The following is a 22,021-nucleotide window of genomic DNA, read 5'->3' as shown; positions in this document are numbered from 1 at the left end:
TCAGTTTCCAGAATAAACTGAAATTTCTTGTGGTTTATTATTTGTAACATTATGCTTCCTGATGAAGTGTAGTAAAAAGATCTGTTTTCCAGTTGGTAGGAAGTCTGATAGGCTGGTAGAAAAGGAACTGACTAGATTTGTTCATGTATTTGTTTGTTTACTTAATCTGCTGTTTTTCAATCTGCTAATCACCAGGGGCAGTTGCCTTTTGAGGAAACAAAAACACGAGCAAAAAAATTGTTTATGAAAAGCTCTTTTGTGGGCCAGCGGTCTAAATTTTTTCAGTATGAAGGAAGCCTTGTCCTGCTTACAAATAGTTCTCAGGACTGTATCTCTATCTCAGATTTTAGCACTCTATGCAGGTGTAAATTTCAGCCAAGGAAGATTCACATGTTGCACAGCTGAGGGTTACTTTGTTCACTTGGCTGGTGCTCAAGAACAGCAAATGATTCCTGGATAAAACTAAAATACAGTAAGACAATACAGACACGGGTCTGGGAAGTATATTTTCCTATATATTGTCCAGAATTATTTGAGGGACATTTTAGCGATATGGTTGGGGAGGGGGTTGAATAACAGACGTTGTTATGATAGGGAGCAGAATGATTTGTCATTTGGTTCACCTTTCTTTCTTTCAACAGGGTGCCTTTTCCTGGCCAAAGACTCCTCTCATTCACTGGCATTAGAAAAAGTCATAAAAAATTATGGTGGGGATTGAGTGAGTCACATACACCATATGAGCCATATATCACCAATAGAGAAGAATGCGTTTCCCCTAAACTTCAGTCACCTCTTAATGATAAACTGGTAACAACCACGTCTTATTTGGGGTTTCTCTCCAAACCTCATTCTCCTTGGTCGTCAGGGATTTGCAAGTGTTCTCGGGATTTCCTTGGAATTTAGGCTAACAGAGCGGTTCAGGACAAATCATAAGTATGATTTATTAGCTGTTAGAGACACGTGCTTGAAACTACAAGGAGGTCTTTCCATTTTGTAATGTTGCCTGCAAAGATTTTTCTTAAAAGAGGTAATAGCCTGTTCTCCTCTACTAATAATCTGTACCGTTTTATGCGTAAACCACTCTTCCAGGTTTTACCAATAAATAGAGGAAATGGCACACTTTTAAAAGGAGATTAAAATGTGGTGATTGGGTTGCATATTTTTGTTTTCTGGCTTACCGCTGTGTTCTTTCATGCTCAAAATAAACCTGTATATGCAGCTCATACCATAAACCAGAGTCATTGGTTTGACCCTCGGCAAAGCGTTCCCTGTGCTGTATTTGCAAGCGATAACATATTCATTCAGTTCTGCATGGGAAGCCAGATTCCCAAGCAAGCCCGGGTTCTTGCCTAAGCCTAGTTTTCAAAGAGGTGTGATTTTCTGTTATCACTTACCTATCCAAAGGATATGAAATCTCTACGTTCACATATACCGCTCAGGAACAGTAATTTTACAACTTTTTTCTCCTTGGAAACCTTCCAAATCAATATTTTTGTTCTGTTTCAGGCAAAATGGGAACACATAAAAAAAATTATTTTGTTCATATCCCTTTGTAGCCTGTGGCCCTTTGAGCAATAGTCAGTAGGCAAAAATTAATATATGACTGAAATAGAATGGTCTTTCTGTGGTTTCTAATGATGTTTGAAGGAAAATAAGGCCAGGAAATAGTATTTTCATAAATTGTGATAAATTATATGGTGGTGGGTGTCTACTGAGGCAAGTCTGGAATATTTTGCTCTGACTGTGGTGAGAACTGCAGCTTGTGCTCTTACCTCTATCTGCCTAACCTAAAAGTGGTTTCCAACTACTAGGCATCAAACTGAACAAGTGTGAGACACAACTCTTGGGATTAATGTTAAATGAGTGAATCTTAGACCTTATATATCATTTATTTGTCTCATGTGTGCACAGGCATTTTTATTTAATTATTCAGGAATTGGCACACGACTTGCATTAGCTCCTTCCTTTGGGTATCTTGCTGACAGCACGGTGCAAAGGAGCAATATCTAATCCTCATACAGCTAAAACTGTTCATGAAGAAGATCCTATTAAACTGGCCCTGTCATGTGAGCAGAAATTATGCTTAATACTAAGTACCAGTTCTTAAGAAAGAATATAGTTGTGTTCATACCAGCAAATTGATTCAGACTGCCATAAAAGAGCTGTAAGGTTTCATCTTAATTTGCAAGTAAATCTCTATATATTCAGGCTGTGTCATTTTGATGGATACAGAACTGTGCACTGCTACAAGGCTGGCACATGTATTTATTTATTCAGGAAAATATATGGCATGAAAACATTCATTTTAAAAGACTTAGTGTGCTCTAATGGCCTGATCCAGCACCACTGAAATCAATGAGAATCTTTCTCTCCGAGTTGGTAGTGCAGGAGCATGCCAGCAGTGTGGAAAACGTTCCTCTGGCCTGAATGCCTAGCACAAATCTCAAAATCATTAGGAAAATAAAAGGCTGACAAACTGGCAACCCCAAAGACATGTGACAAATTTGGAGGCAACTCAAAACACAGCTGTTTTCTGAAGTTCACGTGTGAACCATATGCTCTTAGAAAGATGGGTTATTCTTCCTACATGTCTATGCTTATTTGTTGTTTAAAAAAACAAGGAGTACTAACAGGAGACTTGGTACAAACATACCTTAAAAACAGCTGAAAAGAGTTGGTTAGTAGCTGACTTGCCTTTAATATTCAGCTTGCAAAACAAATTTGATTTACTTGAATTTTCATTAATTTTTCCGGATTTTGCTTTATTCTGCTTTAAATAGCATCTTCTCAAAAAAAGGTGGCAGAAATAGTATTTTCTAATTTTTAATGAATGATCAGCCTGCAGTATAAACTCTTGTTTGGTGTCATTACTCTAATACGGAATTGCAAACCACATATTTTGGTTGCAACTAGTTTCACAAGAGTACTTCAGTCCTGAGAATTTTTCAGTGATAACCCATGAAGTGAATCAGCCAGTGGGACATGAACTATAACATCATATACAGAAAGAAAGCGTCCCTGTGTGCATGCACAACTGTGAGCCTCTAGCTTTATTGTACTTTCCAGGTACAGTCGGGATATGATGTGTAACCAAACACGTCTGTCTTGGGAGGCCCCCTCCCTCAGATGCTCGCTGCGGAGGCACCCGTCTCCTTGCCGAGGCGGCCTCCTGCCCCTGCTCAGCCATGGGCCTGCTGCCGCAGCATCATCCCAACGTGCCTGCCTGGCTTTTGGGAGCACGCTGTTTCCCAGCACTTCCACCAACGTCTGCTGAAGCTGCCATTGGCGGTGGCTTCCCAGTCGCTTGGCAGAAGAGAAGTCTTCATAAGAAAGCCTTCAAGCAGAGGGGTGCCTTGGAGAGTGGAAGGCAGTATGGAGAATAAGTAGCCCCTACATTGCGGACTTTCTGACTTGAGACATCCATCTTCATCTTCTCTCTGTATTTCTTTTGCTCAGCAAGCATCCAGCAAAGACCAACAGCTGTTGGTGTCTGGGGCTGGCTTCCAGATAGGGACCTAGTGCTTACAGGTCCCCAGAGATCCATCTCCCCTGGTGCTGCTACAATTTGTTCTTCACCCCAAAGTCCAACACCCAGCAGAAATCTGGAGCAAAGAGAGAGTTATCCAAAATCATTTTGTCCCACAAGCAAATAAAATCACCTTCCTGTAAATCCAGATGTCATTCCTCTCCACTTCGCTGTTATGCTTTCCCTGTCACAGGCAGGAAGAGTCTAAACTCAGCTCCTTTGTCCACTTTGATACTGTTATTTTGTCTCTGGGAAAGATGAAATAGGGAAAACTGAGGATCACTGGTGAATTTTGCACTTGTATGGGATAGTCAGTCGTTGTCACTCTTTTTGAACAAGGAATCCTCATGGTCTTTTGCTAGCAGCTGTCTGTGGTCAAACCCAAGCATCTTTCTGCACTTTTAACAGCTCTTGAGGTTTTGCATGCGGTAAGATTCATTGCAAACTGATTAATATGGTGCATTTCTTTAACCATAAGATACAATCAAGCCTGGGAGAGCTGGATGGTCTGAGAGTCTGGCCCTAGATGCTGTAAGAGGCTTTCCATTGTCTTGTCCTTGCCAGGCACATGCAAGAGGTGCTGGGAGCCAGCAGAGCAGCTGCTGGCCGGTCCCCGGCAGCCCATAGGCTCTGGAAGGAAAATCCCAGCACCTCCGCAGTTTGAATGGGAAGAGGTGCTCCTCCTCCGACTTTATTTCTTTTAAAACCTTCCCTCACAGTTACTAAACAGATTTTGGACTAAATCAGCCACATCAGGAAAAGGAATGGGAACCAATGAGGAATAAAAACAAGCATGTACAGCCTCGGGTTTTTGCAGCAATGTTGCGAAGGGTAGGGCAGAAGACAAGGGCACTTTTCTCAAAGGGAACCATACTGGTGGCGGTGACCACCCCTGCCCCATCCCGTGGGGTGAAGCTTTCCCTGCTCTCCTCTGCTCTGTCTTCTCGGGGCTTCTCCCCCTCTTCTGCATGAACTTCGCCTGAGCCTGCGAAGCTCTCTTTTCTTAAAGGCAAAACGAGGACAGGGTGGGGAGCTTGGGGCGGCCCCCCCGTGCACCCACCGCCCCGCGGATCCGGGGGAGCTGGCGGAGCCGCTCGCTGCTCTCCCCGGGGGGAGCGGCAGTCCCCGGCAGCTCCCAGCCGCACCCGCCCGCCGCCTCGACCCGGGCCCGAAATTCAGCAGCGGCGGCGCGTCGGGCTGGCCCCTTTCCCTGAATCCTCAGAAATAAAACTGTGAATAAGTTGCAACAGAAAAAACAGCGGAGCTACATCGCCGCGGTCCCGCGTGGAAGGACCCTCGGGTGCCCCGCCGGCCGCAGCTTCGCGCCCAGCCCCGACGTCCCCGGTAGACCCCTCCGTGGGGGGGCGGCGGGGCCTCACGCGGGGCCGCCCGGGGCACCCGGGTGGGGGGCGGCGGCGGGGGCGGCCAGCGCCTCCCGCTCCCGCTTCTTCTGCTTCATGCGGCGGTTCTGGAACCAGACCTTCACCTGGGCGTCGCGGAGGCGCAGCGAGCGGGCCACCTCGAGGCGGCGGGCCCGGGACAGGTACCGGCTGAAGTGAAACTCCTTCTCCAGCTCCGTGAGCTGCCGGGTGCTGAAGCTGGTGCGTGCGGAGCAGGCGGGAGGTTCCCCCCCGCACGGCGCCGCGCCGCCTGCAACGCCGAAAAACACCGCGCTTCAGCGGGGGCAGGGGAAGGGAGCGGGGCGGGGGCCGGGGCCGGGGCAGGACGGGGGAGCACGGGGAGCCGGGATGGGAGCAGCCCCCGCCCGCGCCCTGCCGCCCCACTCACTTCTCCCGGGCGGGCTCCGCTTCGCTCGCATCCACTCGAAGGTGCGGGGCGCCGCCGGGACCGCCGCCGCCGCCGGGGCCGGGGAGCCAGGCGAGGGGGCGGCCCGGGGGCAGGGCGAGAGGCGCCGCAGCCCCTCGCCTCCCACGCCGGGGCAGGGGCAGGGGCGGCCGGGCTCCGGCGGCGGCGGCGGCGCGGGGCGGCCGCTCCCGGGGAAGATGGACGGCCGGTAGCGGGGGCCCGGCGCCGCGGCGGGAGCGGCCGCGTACCCCACCGCCCCCGCGCAGGCAGGCGGCGCGGGGGACGCGGCGCTGGCCGCGGTGCCCAGCGCCAGAAAGGCGCCGTCCCCCCGCCGGGGGTAGGGGGGCTGCGGGGCCCCGCGGCACAGCCCCGGCGGGAAGGCGAGGGGAAAGTACCCCAGGTCCATGGCCCGCGGGGCAGCGCCGCTCCCCGCGCCCCGCCGGGGCAATATTGCCCTGATATAGGGCCGGGAGCGGGGCGGCACGTCCCGCCCCGCGGCCAATGGGAGCCCGGCGGGGGGAGCCCGCACCGGGGGTCCCGGGCGCCGCCGGCTTCCCTGCCCACCCCCGGCTGCCCAGGGCCGGCGCGGAGCTGCGGGTGGGCAGCCCCCCCGAGCCCTCCCGGGACCCCCCCCGGGACAGACCGCTCGCTCGGGACTCGCCGGACCCGCCGCGCACTGCGGAGCCGCTGGCCGGGAGTTCGGAGGGTGGGTGAGCCGGCGCTTTCCCGCTCCCCGGGCTCCCGCCCCTGGGTAGGTGTGCCCCCTCCCCTTGCCCTGCCGCCGGCCAGGCCCCCGGAGGCTCCCACGGGAGCCCACGCAGCCCAGGGGAGCAGCCCGGGGAGCGGCGGGCTGCGCAGGCACCCCCAGGCTGTCCGCACCCGGGGCGGGGGGGAGGGGAGGGGGGTGCTGCACCTCACGGCGCTTAATGGTCTCACTCCATCAGATAAGTGCTCTGCAGGCTCTCCAAAGTGAATCCCCGGGCTCACCCCGTTAATGGGCTTTCATTTTTCCCTTGGCCATTCGGCATTGTTCACTGAGCGCTTGCAGCTGGCAGAGTGCAGCAAGTTGCACTGCCCAGCCAAACCCTCCAACTCTCTCTCTTGGTTTTCATCCCCCCGGAATGGCAGGGAACAGGAACAAGCGTGGAGGATGTGAAGCGTGGACTCCAGAAGCGATCGTCTTTCCCTAAATGGCTCCAAGAGACATTTGGCCATCCAGTCTGAGCTACACATATGCTCGATTTGGGTAATCATGTGTTTCATCCAACTTGTCAACCGGTAACCATGTGTCAGTGCAGTTCGGAACAGCAAAAGGGTGCGCTGGGGAGAGAGCATGCTTGGGCTTTGGTGACTTGGGACTGGACAGACAAGGAACACAAAGAAGGGCTACATCGTACTGCTTCGAATTAGACATGTAACCTTCTAAGTCTTAGGAGGTGGATGTGGACTCAGCTGGGAAATGCAAGGGCGGTACCTTATCAAAAATATTTTTTATTTCTAAATAAAAGCATGAAATTGAAATGCCTTCATCCATCATTCAGTGCCTTCCACTCAACAGCCCAAAGAGCTCTACAAGCTCTTGGAACAAAGTGCTGCTCACTGTGGTCAGGAGGAGACCACAAATTTTGCGAGGACCAGACACGGTGCCAACCACCCAAGGGCAACTGGGATCCCCAGAAAAGGAAAAATTCCACTGGGTCTTTTGCAGATTTCAGAGGCTGGGCTGGTGGCAGAGAAGGCACATCGTGGGCAGGCACAATCAGACCATTTCACCGACTCAGCCTCAACTCTTTCCTATAGAGACATGTGCTCTGCAGCTCAGCCCCAGCTGCCCCACCAGCCAATGGTTCAGAGCAGGCCTGGGTTTCTTTCCTGCAGAGGCCCTGAGAGGATACATCCCTGGGACAGGCAGACACAAGCCCACGAGGACAGGGAAACACTCACCTGCAGATGGGCTCTGGCCAGCACCATGGCCTTCTATCAGCCCCACTTTCTCCCCAGCTCATCCAGCCCACCTGCTATAAAGCAACCATTACTGAGCAAAGGCTGGCTATACAGATCACTGCTTTAACATGCTTGGAACTCAGAGTCTATGGACAGAGCAGTCACTGTAAGCCCAGAGACCCGAAGTTAGGTGTTCTCCAGACACAGACATGCTCACTGTTCCGGGCCGTGCTACCCTGCCTCATTAATAATGGATTATCTCCTACCTTTCTATTTGCAGGGATACAGGTATAAATTAGAAGAACAGATTAAATCAAATACACCTAGTCAGGAAACCTACATTTTGAGGGAGAGGTTAAATTCTGGATGATAACAAACTTGCTCAGCACACCCATGGCAATCAGAGCAGTTTGGAAAATGCCATCTTCTGACAACACAGAAGCCTGGGAATCCCAGGCTTTCTCTTTAGCAAAGAAAGGCTGTCCACTCAGCAAAGCTCTTCAGTCTCCCCTGCTGTAAAAACTCCTGCCCCCAGTGAAACAAACAGCACTGGCTCTGGAGGAGGGCTGCTGCTTTACTTGAGTCTTCTGTTTGCAGAACGCAACTGGTTTAATTACAGCTAAAGCTGTGTTTTAAACACTAGAAGAGCTGTCCATGTTCACACCAAGAAACGATCTTTCCATTCACCCAGCTGGATTCTGTTACTGAGTTTCTCGTTTGTTACCTGTTTGTTTTTGCAGGACTGTTCAGGGATGAGGAAAGCAGAACTCAGTGGCTAAACACAGTCAAAGCGTCTCTTGTTGCTGCTCTGGCTTTTGAGGGGGCTGCAATTTTCTACACTCCTGAATTTCACAATGTTGAGACTTAGCTAAGTCCCAGTGATACGAAGTTGAGTGACTGCAGCTGGTTTTTTGCAAGAGTTCTAATGGGGAAGAGTCCCTGGAAGTCAAAGGAGGAAGAAGAAAAGTGGGTTAAAAAGAAGTGTGGGAGGAACATGATGCTGTCAAAGGCAATTTAAGAATGGCTGGGAGGTTTCAGGACATCTGTGCAAGCAGTGTGGTGATGGCATGAGCCAGGGGAGCTGCTGGGGCAGAATTCTCTGTGAGAACAATGGACCAAACCAGCCCCTGTGCCACCACACTTCTGGAAACATGTGGGCCACTGCAAAGCCTGAGATTGCCACTGTGAAATTAAGACATGATGTAGGAATGAGCCCAGCCAAAAAGCCGACAAAGTGCAGACACTTACCAGCCATGCCCTGGGGAGGCTGCTTGAGCAGTGGCAGTGGCAGCCCTGAGCCACAGGGACCACTCAGAGGTTGGGGCATGTTGCCTTTCCTCTCTGGAGCAAGACTCCACCCTCTGTGCTTGTCACAGTAACTAAGACACAGGAGATTCAACAGATCTCTCCCCAGCCCTTAGGAAACTGATGTGAAAGGTCTGGTTCAAGCGTGACCTGGTCCTGGCCCCTCTGCTGCCAGGACACTGCCGGCCAGGAGAGCTGGTTCTCAGTGGTACGTGGGGATGTACGTCCACTGTGTGGAGACAGCCAGGGTGTGGATGAGCATCCCGAAGAGAGGTGAAAGAACACTGGGGATTTAAGCAGCGGCCCTATTAACACAGGCAAACCATCAAAGGCCCCTGGGAGGAAGGCTGTCAGAGAAAAGGAGGAGAAGCTCTGGGGAGTTGATTTTGTAAAATGCAAATAAAAGCAGAGATGTATAGAGATCCCAGGGCAAAGAAGGGGAATAGTCCTGCAGCTCCAGGGGAGCCGGGCTCAGCTCCAGCACAAGCACAGCCCTTCCAGGTGGTCAGGGCACTTTATGTTCTTCCTAAGGAAGGTGTGTTTCCCTCTGCCATTGATATTTCCCTACAACAAGCTCCCCTTTCCTGGCTGACCCCTGGGGTAGTTTCACCAGGCCTGGGACAGGGACCTCTGCTCTCCCAGTACGTGGGATTAATTACAAAGATCCTCTACGTGAACACAAAGAAGAGGAAAGTCTCTTCCTCCTTCTGTAAGGATTTCCCCAGATGAGTGATTCCACACGGGCCCCTGTGCCATGTAACGCCTGACCCCCAGCTGTGAATTTGGTAAGAAGGAAAAACTACACGTATTGATAACCCAGAGGTATCAAGGTAAGCCATATTGCTGGGTGCAAAACAGAGATGTCAAAGGGTTTGCAGCCAAGCCTTCTGCCTCGCCTAGCTCTTCTTGCTCCCAAAGATCCTAAAAGATAGCCCAGGTTCCTTGGAGGAAAGGTCGAGGCTATGCACCTCACTCAGCATGGGGATGTCTATCCTCTCCCAAAACTGCTGTTTCAAGAAAACTGGCACATCAGAAAATAAGTAACAAATTAGCTCTAGTGTTCAAATTGTACATTCAGGAGTAATTTTACCTGGATGACCTCCATCCTGCCTAGTACAGATCCCATGATAATTTCATTCAGCTTTGTGCTTATGGTCACTGCAGCTGAGCCTTTCTGGGGTTCATCCCAGAGCAGTTCAGGGTGCTCCAGGACCCTGGGCTCTGAAGGTGGAGACAAAGGCCCACCTCTGCTCCAAAGCAGCATCTACAGAGGATGTGCAGGCACAGACACCTCGCTGTGTCCCCTTTTGCGTATCAGCCTTTGCGACCGAAGGGGCTCGCTCCCATCCTGCCACGTTACTCCATGGCTCTCGGCTCCAGGACTGGGCTCTGCCTCTTGCTGGCCAGGTCAAGCCCCAGCTGGCTCAGGCCCAAGCAGAAGTAGGAGGAACCCCTGTCGAGTGAAAAGTGCTCATCATGTGATTGATGACCCTTAATAGAGCCAGACCCCTCCCTCCCCCGCCAGCCCCACTCCCAGCGAGGACCACAGCGTACCCACTGCCACTGCTCACATGGGAATGGGGATCTGTCGCCCATTCAGGGATTAACCTGCCGCTCAGTCCCTGGAAAGTGGCTGCAGCCAACGGAGCTCTGGTCCAGCCCCTCTCACGCCTTTTAAAAACAGAGGTAGCCAGTTCATCAATATATAACATCACGTGGTGCCCAACCAACCACCGCAGCCCTAATTGCCCCGGCAGCACCAGCCCCTTTGTGCTGCCCGTCTGGCTCCAGCTTTTGTTTCCAGGCAGGTCTGCGGCAGCAGTGCCGGACGCCTGGGCCCCTCCACCACGCAGCACACTGCGCCTTCGCCGGACTGCCATTGTGTGCGGCCGCTGGGTGCACATGTCAGGCTGGCACATAGAAGGATGGCATCACGACCTGCAGCTCCTTCCTTCCCTCCCGGCCGAAAACTGTCAGCAAGGCACCTTCCCAGAGGTAGCCCAGCAGCCCCATCCCCTTTACCCTCTTTTTTCCCTAGCCAACTAGTCCCTTCTGTGCCTGGGCCTCCCTGCAGGCTGTTTCATAGAGCCTCCCATAGGGGTGGAGGGGTGCAGAGACCCCAGTGGTGGATCCTGCCTTCAGACTTCTTGCCATGGAGCTCCAGTGACCCAGCTGGTCCCCAAGAAGGTCAGGGGACTTCTAGTTGGTGATGGTGGGCTCCTTCTTTCTTAGGCAGCCTCCCCCCTGCCTGTCCTTGCCTCCTGGGTGTGCAGCCAGCTGCCTCCTCTTCACCCACGGACAAGGTTGCCTGCAGCCCCAGGTGACCCAGGTGTGGTCCCATGGTGGCAGCCATGTGGGGTGCCCCAGAGTCCCTCCCCAGCCTGCCCAGGGACCAGGGCTGGGAGCCTGCAGCACTCTGCCCAGGGAGCACTTGCTAATGGAGCAGGAGGCATTTGGCTTTGTTTTCCCAGCCCCACACAAGTGGCACCTGCAAGACAGTGGCATCCTGGGGAGTCCCTGGCTGTGCCTGCCTAGGTCCCCCTGCCCCAGTGCTGCTCACCAGGCCCTAGACAGAGGGACATGGATGGGACCCACCCTCAAAAGAAACAGGTTGCAAAGTGGCAGCTCAGCCCTGCAATGACTGCACAGAGCTAAGACAAAGCCTCATCTCCTTTTTGCAGTGGGGAAACTGCTGCAGCCCCGTTAAATGGTGGGTTACTGTAAGGGCCAAACCAACAAGTGGAGACCCCAAGACCCACTGGTCTGAACAGGAGGACCTGCATGGCCTCGGTGAAGCTCAGTGCACCCCTGACACCTCTCAACCGGTGCTGTCAGCACCTCCCTAGCCCAAACACCACTGCGGCGTTGCCGGCATTTCGAGGACCTGGCTCAGTGACCCTGTTATGGGTCTGGAGCATATGGAGGGAGCAGGGAAGGAGGGAAAGGGGTGCGATGGCTCCTATTTGTGAAGAAAGGCAAGGCTGGGATCAGCCCCAGGCCTGGCCTTGGCTGACGAGTTGTGTTTTAAATAAGTGACCGGAGTTCAGCACATCAGATGCTGTTGCAAGGGAGCTGAGTTCCTATTGAGTGTGAAAGGGGTTTGTTTATAATTTATGGGTTTTAAACGATGGGCCAAGAAAAAGTCTGGCTTGTGCCAAAGTGCCTCTCTCCTCTAGATTGCTGATGCTTGTACAAACATTGTAAAAATGCCAGCGATCTCGCTAAAGTAACATTACTTCTAATAATTAGGTTATCATCACGGACTTCTATCGCATTACAAACGAGACACCTCTGCCAGAGTCACGGAGAGGAAAGTGAATTTATTTACAAGAAGATTCCCCCTCGCACATGCTCCTCCTCCTCCCCCACTGGAAACCAAGTCTGCAAACCCCATCTTTCTGCAATATGAAAATAATTCAGGGCAGTGTGCCTCAGTAGCACCATGTTTGTGGTCAGGGTTCCTCTGAAACCCCCTTCTTCCTCAGATCTGGGGAAGGGCTACCTATAAACGGCCTCTTCTTTCTGAACAGGTTTAATGAAGGACTAATAGTGTAAGTCAGAGCAGACACTGAAGAACAGCCTACAGAGCACGAAGGTGGGAAACACTTGGGAAAAGCGCATGGGGTTACAGCAGGGCTGGCCCTGCAGAAATGGTGGTGCCTTGCCGTTTCGCAGATAGAAGCAGGTGATGCAAAATACGTCGTGTTTTCAATAACACACAAAAAAACCTACATGGACAATTTCAGTCGTGGGTACATTGATTACATAAAGTTTTAGAGATACAAACAAATATATATATTTATGGAATATTATAGAAGTATAATTCACAACTGGTGTTTAGCCTTACTTTTTGTGCTCTTTGTGTGTTTTGTTTACTCCTGGATGGAGCTTCTAAGAAACAATTTGTGTGAAAACTTCCATAGAAAGCAATTTTAGGGCTCAAAATGTTTAAAATATGTCTCCGAACAAAGTAGTTTATTCTGTTCTGTTTTGTTTACAGATCTACAACACATATGTCCAAATTTGCTTGGGTAAAAGTGAAATTTAACAAAATATACAGTTCTCAACGTAGCACAACATTGTTAAAATCACGCAGAGGGGAAAATAAAACCCTAAGTAATATTTTGAATCGTTACTGTCCAGACAAACACAAATACCGATAGGCGAGGAAGAAAGCAGGGAGGAGAAAGAAAGGAAGAAAAGAAAGAAAGAAAACTTGCCTGTGTTGACCAGAATTGGAGGAGTTAAAATATTTCTCACAATAGGAATGCCAGGTCCTGTCATTAGAGGATGGAGTGGGAGCTGCAGTGTTTGTCAAACTGGGAAGTGGTGTCAGACGGTTTGGTGGGGAATACAGAAGTTCGGATTAATCTTTAACTCGACACTTTTAGAAAGAGATAAGAATAGCCTTGGAAGAGACTTTAATGACAACGTTTACAAAAGAAGTATCTCTGTAAATCCAGCGAGGGATTCAACACAGCCGTGTAACTAGAGAGGAGGAAACACGAGGTTCAGAGCATCGTTCCTTTTTTTTCTCCTTTCTTTTTTTTCCTTTTTTTTTTTTTTTTTTTTTTTAATTCTTCCCCGTGTTAGCTGTCCCGTTCTTGGCAGAGAGAGGCGGGGGTGCCCCTCTGCCTCGGCCAGAGGGGACGGGACCGTCCTCGCCGGGTGCCGGGGGAGCGCGGAGGCACCGCCCGGCCGCACCGCCCGGCCGCTGGCCGCACCCCGCCTTCGGCTGTCTAAATCTGATTGTCAATTTTCTTTCAAAGTTTATTTTTATGAAAAACAAGAGGAAAAGCTCAGGCTTCCAAAGATGTCTAAAAAATTGATTTATGGTTAGTATAAAGACAACAGTATAAATAACAAAGGAGGCGGCAGCTGCTGCGCGGATTGCTATGGAGACCCTAATGAAATTAGCACTATCAGAGGGTTTCTAATTTTTTTGCGTTCTAAGCTTCTAATTTCTTTCCTATTTCAGATAGCCAGAGTGTAATTTAAAAAAAAAAAAAAAAAAAAAAGAAGAAGAAGAAGAAAATAGCCCACCGAAATAATAATATGTGCGATAGATACCCAGTCAATAAATAACCGTTAACCTCACCGAGGTTTTTGTATGCAGGATTTGATCTCGAACAAGATGGCCAAGCGCCCCGCTTTGTGGATCGGCTCCTCAAAGCGGCGGCGCTTCCAACGAAAGGGTGGCTTCACCCGGCCGAGCCAGCTGCCAGCCAAGCCACCGAGGCGCTCGCGTGGGGCCAGCCGCTTAGAAATAAATACTTTAAAAATACTTTCGATTTTTTTTTTTAAGTGTAACGGCTCTCTGTGCGATGCCACAGTTTGTTTTACTCTATTAATGACTTACGACTTGCTGTCTTAATTAATCCTTACATAAACTACAAACACCAGCCACTGTTACAACTGTTCAAGACTACTCTCTCAACTAGCTCAGACCGAATATACTAAATAGGTGAAATGTAAGTCACCATGGACCTGAATCGCTCTCCCGAAGCATCGGTGAAGAAACTCTACAAATACCCACATAAATACATTAAGACGAGGATAAATAATCAGTGATACAAAAATGTCTCGCTTAAAATAATAAATACATATCATTTAGTCCGACGCGATCCTTACGTCACGGAAGAATTCATAAATTAACTTCTCTGAAACAAGCTCACGCGCGGGCGAGTTCCCACCGCCCACGGCTGGTCTAACACACCTCAGCATGACGCGCTGCTAACACTACGGCATCTCTAAGACTTACCTTCAAGTACATCATTACCAGCTTATCAGTCCCTCGGTCTGCGGGATATTGCACTGTCATGCTTAACACAGCTCTAAGAGGAAGGCTCCCGCTCGCGGACCTACCCGGGGCTGCGGAAGAAAGAAAGAGGGGGGCTGCTAGGGGAGACAAATCCACTAACACTGTTGGCACTCGAGAGCAAAGTAACACTGTCCCGTCAGAAAAGTGAGGTAATGGAGAGGGGAGCGGGCCCCGCCGGCCGCCGCCCCGCTACAGATGCGTGAGCTTGGGCGCCTCCTGCATCCGTCCCTGAGAGGTGTGGTGGGAGGAGAGGTCCGTGTAGGTGGGGTGGGGGTCGCAAGGTCCGTGGTGGTGGCCGCCGGGGATCTGGGCGGCGCAGCTGTAGTCCACGCTGGCGGAGGAGGGGTGCTGCAGGTGCCCCAGGTTGAACATGGGGCCCGAGGCCGGCATCGAGTCCACGAAGTTGCCCCCCACGTAGACGGGGCTGCCCTGCAGGCTGGGGTTGGCGAAGCCGCCGCCGCCGCTCTGCATGGGGTGGGGGTCGTACTCCGCGCCCGCGTAGCGCTTCTGCTGCGGCAGGCAGCTGCTCAGCGGCGCCGTGTAGGCGGCCAGCCCGTACATGCTCTGCTGGGGCTTGGCGAAGGAGGTGGGCGAGGGCGCGTCGTAGCCGAGGCTGCTGACGCTGGGGAGCTGGCTGGAGTAGCCGACGTGGTTTGGGCCGCTCAGGGGGGGGCTGCGGTCCGGGGACTGTCCGACGGGGGAGTGCATGATGCCTTTGGCTTTCTGGTCCTTTTTGTACTTCATCCGGCGGTTCTGGAACCAGATCTTGATCTGCCGCTCCGTCAGGTTCAGCAGGTTGGCCATCTCCACCCGGCGCGGCCGGCACAGGTAGCGGTTGAAGTGGAACTCCTTCTCCAGCTCCACCAGCTGCGCGCTGGTGTAGGCTGTGCGCACACGCTTGGAGGCCGGCCCGGGGGGGCTCTTGTCCTCGCAGCTCTCTCCTGCGGGGAAGAGGCACAGAGAGCCGTTGGTCCCCCCCCGAAAGCCCCTCCGGGGTCCCCCGGAGCCCCGCCGCCCCCTCCCGCTCTGCCGGCGCCCGCGGAAAGGGCGCAGGAGACCCGGGGGCCGCCTCCCACCCCTCCCTGCCCGGCATACGCACCCCCCCGCAGCTGCCTGCCCCCGGGGAGGCCCCCAGCGGCCCCCGTCCAGGAGCTGCCGGTACCCGTCGGGGCCGCGCCCGCCGCCGCCGCCGGGCTGTCGGGGGGAGCAGGGCTGGAGCCCCCAGCCCGCCCCACCTGCAGCGCCCGGCGGGGCGGGGACCCCGAGCGGGGGGCGGGGGCGATGGCAGCTGGAGGAGCAGGGGATCAGGCGCAGGGCCGGCGGACTCAGCCCGAGGGGCGCAGCCCGGCTCCCCGGGCGGGCAGTGGGCGGGGCGGGGGTGTCGGGCTACCTGAGGGGGCGCAGGTGCTTTTCTGCTTGGAGTTCTGTCGGGACTCCTTCATCCAGGGGAATATCTGCTTGCTGAGGGTGGCGGTGGCCGAGCCCGAGGAGTTGGGCCCCCCCTTGGCTTTTTTCGGAGGGGGCGCGCTGGGAGGGGGGTTGGGCGGGGAGGAGGGCGGCAGCGCCGGGGGCTGCTGCTCGCCGATGCCCGGGGGCTGGCTGCCCCCGGGGCCGCCCCCCGCCCCCCGCATGCAGCTGCCGCTCAGCTCGCTGCCCTTGTGGGCCGGAGCGCGGCCGGGCGCCGAGCCCTGGACGGAGCAGGCGGAGCCGGGGTACTCGCCGTCCAGGCCGGCCTGGCCGTAGGGCTGGTGGGCCGCGCCGTAGGGGTAGGCGTCGGCCTTGCTGTAGGTGTAGCCCCCGAAGAGCCCCGTGTTGTCGTAGTAGGCGGCTTTCTGCATCCTCCGCTCTGCGATCGCCGAGGCCCGCGGCCCCCGCTCAAATAACATTGACCGCCGCCCCGCGCCTCACGTCGTCGGCCCGGGCCACTCGCAGCCACCTGGGGACAGAAAAAAGACTTTCAGTGGGGGGGGGCACCGGCTGGGAGCGGCCGGGCCGGCCCCGGCTCGCCCCGCACCCCGGCACCCCCAGCCTCGGCTCGGCCGGTGGGCCCGGAGGCAGCGGGGCGGGAGCGGGGACACCAGGGAAGGACCGGGAATCATCAGGGAAGGAGCAGGGGACACCAGAGAAGGACCAAGGAACACCAGAGGACGTCAAGGAAGGACCAGAGTCGCCAGGGAGGGAGCAAGGGACAGCAGGGAAGGAGCAGGATCACCAGGCAGGAGCCGGAGCAAACTGGGGCACACCAGGGAGAGAGCAGGGGGACAGCAGGGAAGGAGCCACCCGAGAGCGGTGGTGCTGGGGGGAGCGGGGACACATGGCGGGACATCCTAGAGGCCACTTTCTGAGGCATGTGGGAGCTGTTTTCTCGCTTTGTTTTGTCCTTGGACCGCTCCCCGCGCGTTTCGCCGGATCAGCCCCCACGGTTGCAGGCCGGGGCTCTCAGCCAGCAACGCGGGGCCGCCCCGAGCGGTGTCCCCAGGGACCCACGGGCCCGTTTGGGCCGAGGGCCCCCCGCACCCCTCGCCCGGCACGCGTGCGCACGGCCGCGCGGGGCTGACATGATGGATTGGGCCCGGGCCGCGGCCGGGCAGAGGCAGAGAAATCCCGTCCCCTTTGTAAACCCGGCCTCCTTCTTCCCCCGGATTCCTCCGGAGTTAAAGTGTAACCGGCGCCATTCACTCCCTTCACTTTGCACTATAAAGGAAGTCGCAGGTCAACTCCCCTATTTTAATTCTGCAATGAATTAAAATCCCTCACCCAACGTTTCTCGTCCCTTTTATTTGTCCCCAGTAGAAAGAACCTGAGACATTGGAGATCATTTTTAGGGGTTTCCCTTCTTTTTCCTGCCCGCAGACTTACGGCGCTCCCCTCCCCGCCCCCTTGGCCCCTCGATCCGGCTGCTCAGACGGAAAACGCACGGACAGCCCCGAGTCCCCTTCGCCAGGCGTTTGGGGACAGGGTGCTGTTGCCTTTCCCCTTGCTGCTCCCGAAATTTTCTATCTTCCGCTTGTTGCAAGACAGAAACCGTCGTGCAATTTTGTTGCGGCTTTTTAATATGCCCTGTTCCTATTTTTCTTGTCGGACAGGGCTTTTCTCCGACATTTTTAGTGATTTTGTAAATTAGCACATACTTCACCCAGCAATGTATGTCTGTAACTCAACGCATCTTAAGAGTTAATTGTATTTCTTCAAGGTTTAAGCTTATTAACATACCAGAGAAGAGTAGCTAGAAATTTCTGAATGGTGTTCGATAATTCTCATTCTTCCAGCCTGTACTTAAGCTATACTACCGGAGTACTGCTCTTTCTCCCTCAGCAGTTGGTACCGCCAAGCACCGCTGATCTGTTCTCTGAAATTCACCGGGAAGCACGTCTGTATAACTCAGAATAACCTCAGCGAGCTGCGATCCGCGGCCGCTCAGTCAAAAACCGCCGGGGTCCTTTTCTTCCCTGAACAAAAGCTTGGGAATATCTGCGAAGCTGATGGAAATGGGGAAAGAGCTATTTTTCTCTTCTGGAAAATTTTAGCAAAAAAATGTCTATGGAAATAGACGATGGCAATTCAGATGAGTTTTAATACGCTGTGATGATCTTGACGACTCTTGAAAGTATTTTTGTGCAAAACAACTCTGTCGCTCGTTTTTCCGCTTCTATCATCTACGTTTTCGGGAGCGGTCTGGACTGAGGACTTTTGTTAGCACAACACCGCCTTAAGCGTAGGCTTTTATGTGCCTCGTAAAATATAGTTCCCAAAAGAATACGCAGAATCTTAAGAAAGAATATTGCTGTTAAGCTGTTAAAGGCCTTATTTCTTTTCTGAAATACCAACTGCTTGTGAACTCTGCTTGAACCTAAAAAGGAGGCTATGGGCCATAAATCACATGGACAATGCTCAACTGTTTGGTGGCTCATCTTTAGATCTTAAAAAGAGAGAGAGGGAAAGAAAGAGGGAGAGGGAGACCTTTCCAGGGTTTGATTTTCCACGAGTGCAAGGCCCGGGGTGATGTTTTTATAGGTAACACCAAAGCAGGGACTCAACACTTGGTGGTTTGGCCAGAAACAGCCTCCAGGGAAGAAAAAAAAAAAAAAAAAAAAAAAAAAAAAAAGAAGTGACATCCAAATGGTGAGGCCGAGCCGTGGGAGGTGGGCTCGGAGGCACCGAGGGTAGGAAACCGCAAAGTATCCGTGTCTGTGTTTCAGATTTCCCTTCCTCCTCCCCAGAAAGGTTAACCTCATCTGAACTGTTCGGCGTTGCACACGATAATGGGGCTTTTTGTCCCGCCACTGGTTCCAGCGCTTTTGGAGGTTACCGACCGTCTCACGGCTCTATCTGGGGAGCAGCCGGGAGCCCACGCGTCCACCCGCGCGTGTGCGCGGAGCGCGGCCGGCCCACGCTGACACCGGCCCGGCACTGCCAGTCGCTTTCCTCCCGACAGTTTCGTATTAAGCAGTTCTCTACTAAAACTTCCACTACACTTAATTCTGCTTCGGATCAATATCTAATATGATACCGAATAAATAAGAGGCGGTGAGAGCGGCCAGCGGAGCGGTTATTAAAGCAGCCGGAGCTCTCAGGGTGCATATCAATGCACCTGTCATTGCGGTTTGTAACAAAATTTATGACTGCTAGCGCCGTGGCAGTAAACGCTCCGGCCAGGAATGAAAAGGAAAACACTTCCCAAGCCCCGGCACTTTCAGAAGTGCAAAGCAGCCGGCGCGTAGGAGGGAGCCCGGCAAAAGCATCCCCCGCTCGGCGCGTTTCCCGGCCGCCGGCCCGGGGCAGCCCCGTATATAAGGAAAGCGCCGGAGCCGCCGCCGGAGCCGGCTGCTGCGCCGAGCCGCGGGCAGGGGAGCCGGGCGACGGGGAGCCCCTGCCCCGGGCTGCGTCTGAGCCGGGGATGGCGGGGGGGGTGTCTCTCGCCTCTGGGGGGGGGGGCTGAGAGCACTTGGGAGCCCGGAGGGGCCCTGCGGACAGAGGAGCGGCGCCGGGGGGGGGGGGGGTGGCTCCGGCACGGAGCGGTGGCCGTCGTGGGGTCTCTTAAAACAGCTACGGAGCCCCCCGCCCCGGGAAGCCCCCCGCGCCCCCCGGCTGCGTGGCTCGGCAGCTCCCCAGCCGCGCTCGGCTCCCTCTGACTACGGGCTGCTCTCACCGGGCCTTTCCGCGGGCTGTTACTGACTTGGCGTTGAGGGCGGCGGGGCGCCCCGAGTGTCTGCGGCGCCGGGCTGGACTGAGCCGAGCTGCGCCCACCGCCCGGCGGGTCAGGCCGGGCCGGGCTCTGCTCCCCGCGAGGGGCCTGTCGCGCTGGGGGGAGCGAGAGGCGGACGGGAAAGGAAATTTAGACAACTCACCACACTTATGTTTTTTCTTGATTTGTGACTTTAACTGTGTGGGTAGGATCTTCAGGTTCCTTTGGATAATCCGTGGGCACGGACCTGCAAAAGAAGTGAGAACTCTCAGCGGAAAGTGGTTTGCTTTGGACTTTCTTCCTTAGGACTTTGTTAATAAATGCAGCTCTCGTCCGCAGCCCCTCACCGTGTCTCTCCGTCCACGTCAGATATTTTACCAGACAAAGGCAGATGTTTCTCTTCATTTATTAATAGCACTTTGAGAGAGGCGGGGAGCAAACAAACGAGGAAAATACCCCGGCTGCGGGTCTGACCCGGGCAGGGCGGCCTGCGGCAGCCGCTTCGACGGGCCCCGCACACCGGCCGCGGCCGCGGAGCCGCACCGGACTCCCGGAGAGCCCAGCCCGGGCCGAGGCGCGGAGAGGCAGCGCACGGGGGGACGGGAGCGCCGCGATCACCCCCGTGGGTCACAACCACCGACCGCCCCCCGCCGCCCGCACCCAAGGCCCGCGGAGCGCTCCGCGGGAACGGAGCTAGTGGGGGTCTCTCTCCCTTCCCCCCCCAGCTCCCGGTTAAGACAGAGAGAAAGATAAGCGGAGAAACCCCAGCGCTGAAAATGCGCCGCAAATATCTGCGGCTCGAAATGAACATTTTTGCATTTAGCTGTGTAACGTGTCGACGCAGGACTTTAAGAACTTAAGAGTGCCAGAAAATCCCCCACAAAGAAGCCCAGGTCATTATAAAGACGATATCTAGCCACCATAAGCCTTTGAAATGACCTTTGGCTCGTACAGCAATAACTCACCACTTAATGAACAACCAACGGAAGCGCCTCCAATAGCTCACAACACAACAGACCTTACAACTTTCCACCAAGTCTTCTCTCTCCCTACCCAAACCCGGTAGGATGCAACATTCCCCCTCCAAATCGCCTTAATTTATGCTGGCAAACTGGAGTTAGGGAAGTGGAGCTTCATGATTACACATGATGCTCGCTCAGGTTCTTGGCCCGGGCCTGTCCCGGTAACGTCTTATATAATATATTCACGTGGGCGTACGTCAACTTTAAGTGCTTTGTTTTTTTTAAAGAGGGTTCATTAGAAATAGCACTTTACAGGGTGTACGAAGGCAGCGTATGTTGGGTTGCACCTTAGCCCCTGAGCGGAGAGATCATAATATTGCAAACCGAGTCATTGTTAGCCGCTGTTGATTAACACGGTAAGTTATCATTTTGTGCTAATTAATTATCGACTTCTCATCCCTTTCCGAAGCAGCTCCTCAGCCTCACAAGCGGTAGCCCTCTTGCTCTAGACATGCTTTACTTGGTGAGAACTTGGCCAAATACCGAGATTTCCACGGCCACAGGAATAGCCCCCAAAGTTTGTTCTGCGGAGAGGGGAGTCCGGGCACGCCGGGGTTGTGCTCTGCTCCCAGCGCCGCTTCTGCAGAGCCGACCTCGGAGAAGTTGCCAGAGCTAAACTCAGGGAAATCTTTAGAATTATTCAGGCGTGGGCCCAATATAGGTATTATTGAAATTTTAGGTGAAGTTATAAGTGAGTGCTTCCATCGAGCCAAATGAAATGCTGCTTGCAGTAATTGGATTCAGCTGACTAACTTGGCAGGCCAGCAGCTTGGAGGCATACAGCTAAGAAAAATGTGCACTGCCTTTAACTTCTGATCGAGCAGAGCAACACGCAACAGCAGGAAAGAAACCCACCCGGCTTTGTCCCCTTCCCCTCGCCCCTCTGTCCTGTTTCCCGCGGGGCAGCTCGGCCCCGGCGGAGGGCTCGCCCGGGTGACTGGGGGCGGGCAGGCTCCGGAGCAGCCCTACACCCGCTCCTGCTCGCCAGCACAAAGCCTGGCTTGACGCGGGGGCTCTCTAACAAACATAACCGCGGGTTCACCCGGGCTCCAGGCAGGCCACAACTCAGGGGAAACAGGCGCTCCTGGGAGAGCCGGGCTGGTTGCAACAGCCCAAGAGGGAGCTGAGCTGCAAATGTGTGCGGGGAGGCTGTGTGGCCGCCTCCAGCCCCCCAGGCCGCCCAGAGAGGCACCGGTCCCCCCCAGGCACCTTCCCACCGCCTTATTGATCAAACCCCACAAATGCAGGGCATGAAACTTCTCGGTAGATAAATATCAAGCCGTGCTTCAAACAGCGTGTGTAACTCGAAGGCATGAACATACCGGTAATATCAGCACTAAAACAACTGGGGGAGGAAAACAACAGCCACTGAGGAGCACGAAGGCACGGCGAGGGGGAAAGGTTCGGGCAGG

General features: G+C 54.0%; 2 protein-coding genes across 4 annotated transcripts in view; both read right to left on the bottom strand.

The window, feature by feature from the left end:
* Positions 1-4,901: 4,901 nt before the first annotated feature.
* HOXD1 (homeobox D1) lies at positions 4,902-5,738 on the bottom strand. Its single transcript, XM_074828298.1, has 2 exons — positions 5,315-5,738; positions 4,902-5,176 (listed from the first exon to the last, which is right to left on the bottom strand). Exons 1-2 carry the CDS (start codon positions 5,736-5,738, stop codon positions 4,902-4,904), a joined length of 699 nt encoding a protein of 232 aa, XP_074684399.1.
* Positions 5,739-11,881: 6,143 nt separating this feature from the next.
* The window catches only part of HOXD3 (homeobox D3), a 31,855-nt gene continuing 21,715 nt past the window's right edge, over positions 11,882-22,021 (bottom strand). For 2 of the 3 annotated variants that reach the window (XM_074829170.1, XM_074829171.1), the window contains exons 2-4: positions 19,751-19,834; positions 15,793-16,338; positions 11,882-15,343 (exon numbers count right to left, since the gene is read on the bottom strand). In XM_074829170.1, the coding sequence (XP_074685271.1) occupies positions 14,592-15,343; positions 15,793-16,288 (1,248 nt within the window). In that variant the 5' untranslated portion in view covers positions 16,289-16,338; positions 19,751-19,834 and the 3' untranslated portion in view covers positions 11,882-14,591. Of the gene's footprint in view, positions 15,344-15,792; positions 16,339-19,750; positions 19,835-20,552; positions 20,581-22,021 lie in introns of those variants that run through there. The other variant, XM_074829172.1, reaches the window with a different exon arrangement.

Source organism: Strix aluco, chromosome 6, assembly GCF_031877795.1.
Source record: "Strix aluco isolate bStrAlu1 chromosome 6, bStrAlu1.hap1, whole genome shotgun sequence".
In the NCBI taxonomy this organism is placed as follows: Eukaryota; Metazoa; Chordata; class Aves; order Strigiformes; family Strigidae; genus Strix; species Strix aluco.
Note: the sequence above shows the minus strand (reverse complement) of the source record. Positions and strands in the feature narration are given on the sequence as shown.

Bases quoted from the DNA above. Each gene is read 5' to 3' on its own strand.
- HOXD1 (XM_074828298.1), bottom strand. From the start codon at position 5,738: ATGGACCTGGGGTACTTTCCCCTCGCCTTCCCGCCGGGGCTGTGCCGC. The intron at 5,177-5,314 runs GTGAGTGGGGCG...TCGGCGTTGCAG, and splicing joins GCGGAGCCCGCCCGGGAGAA to GCGGCGCGGCGCCGTGCGGG.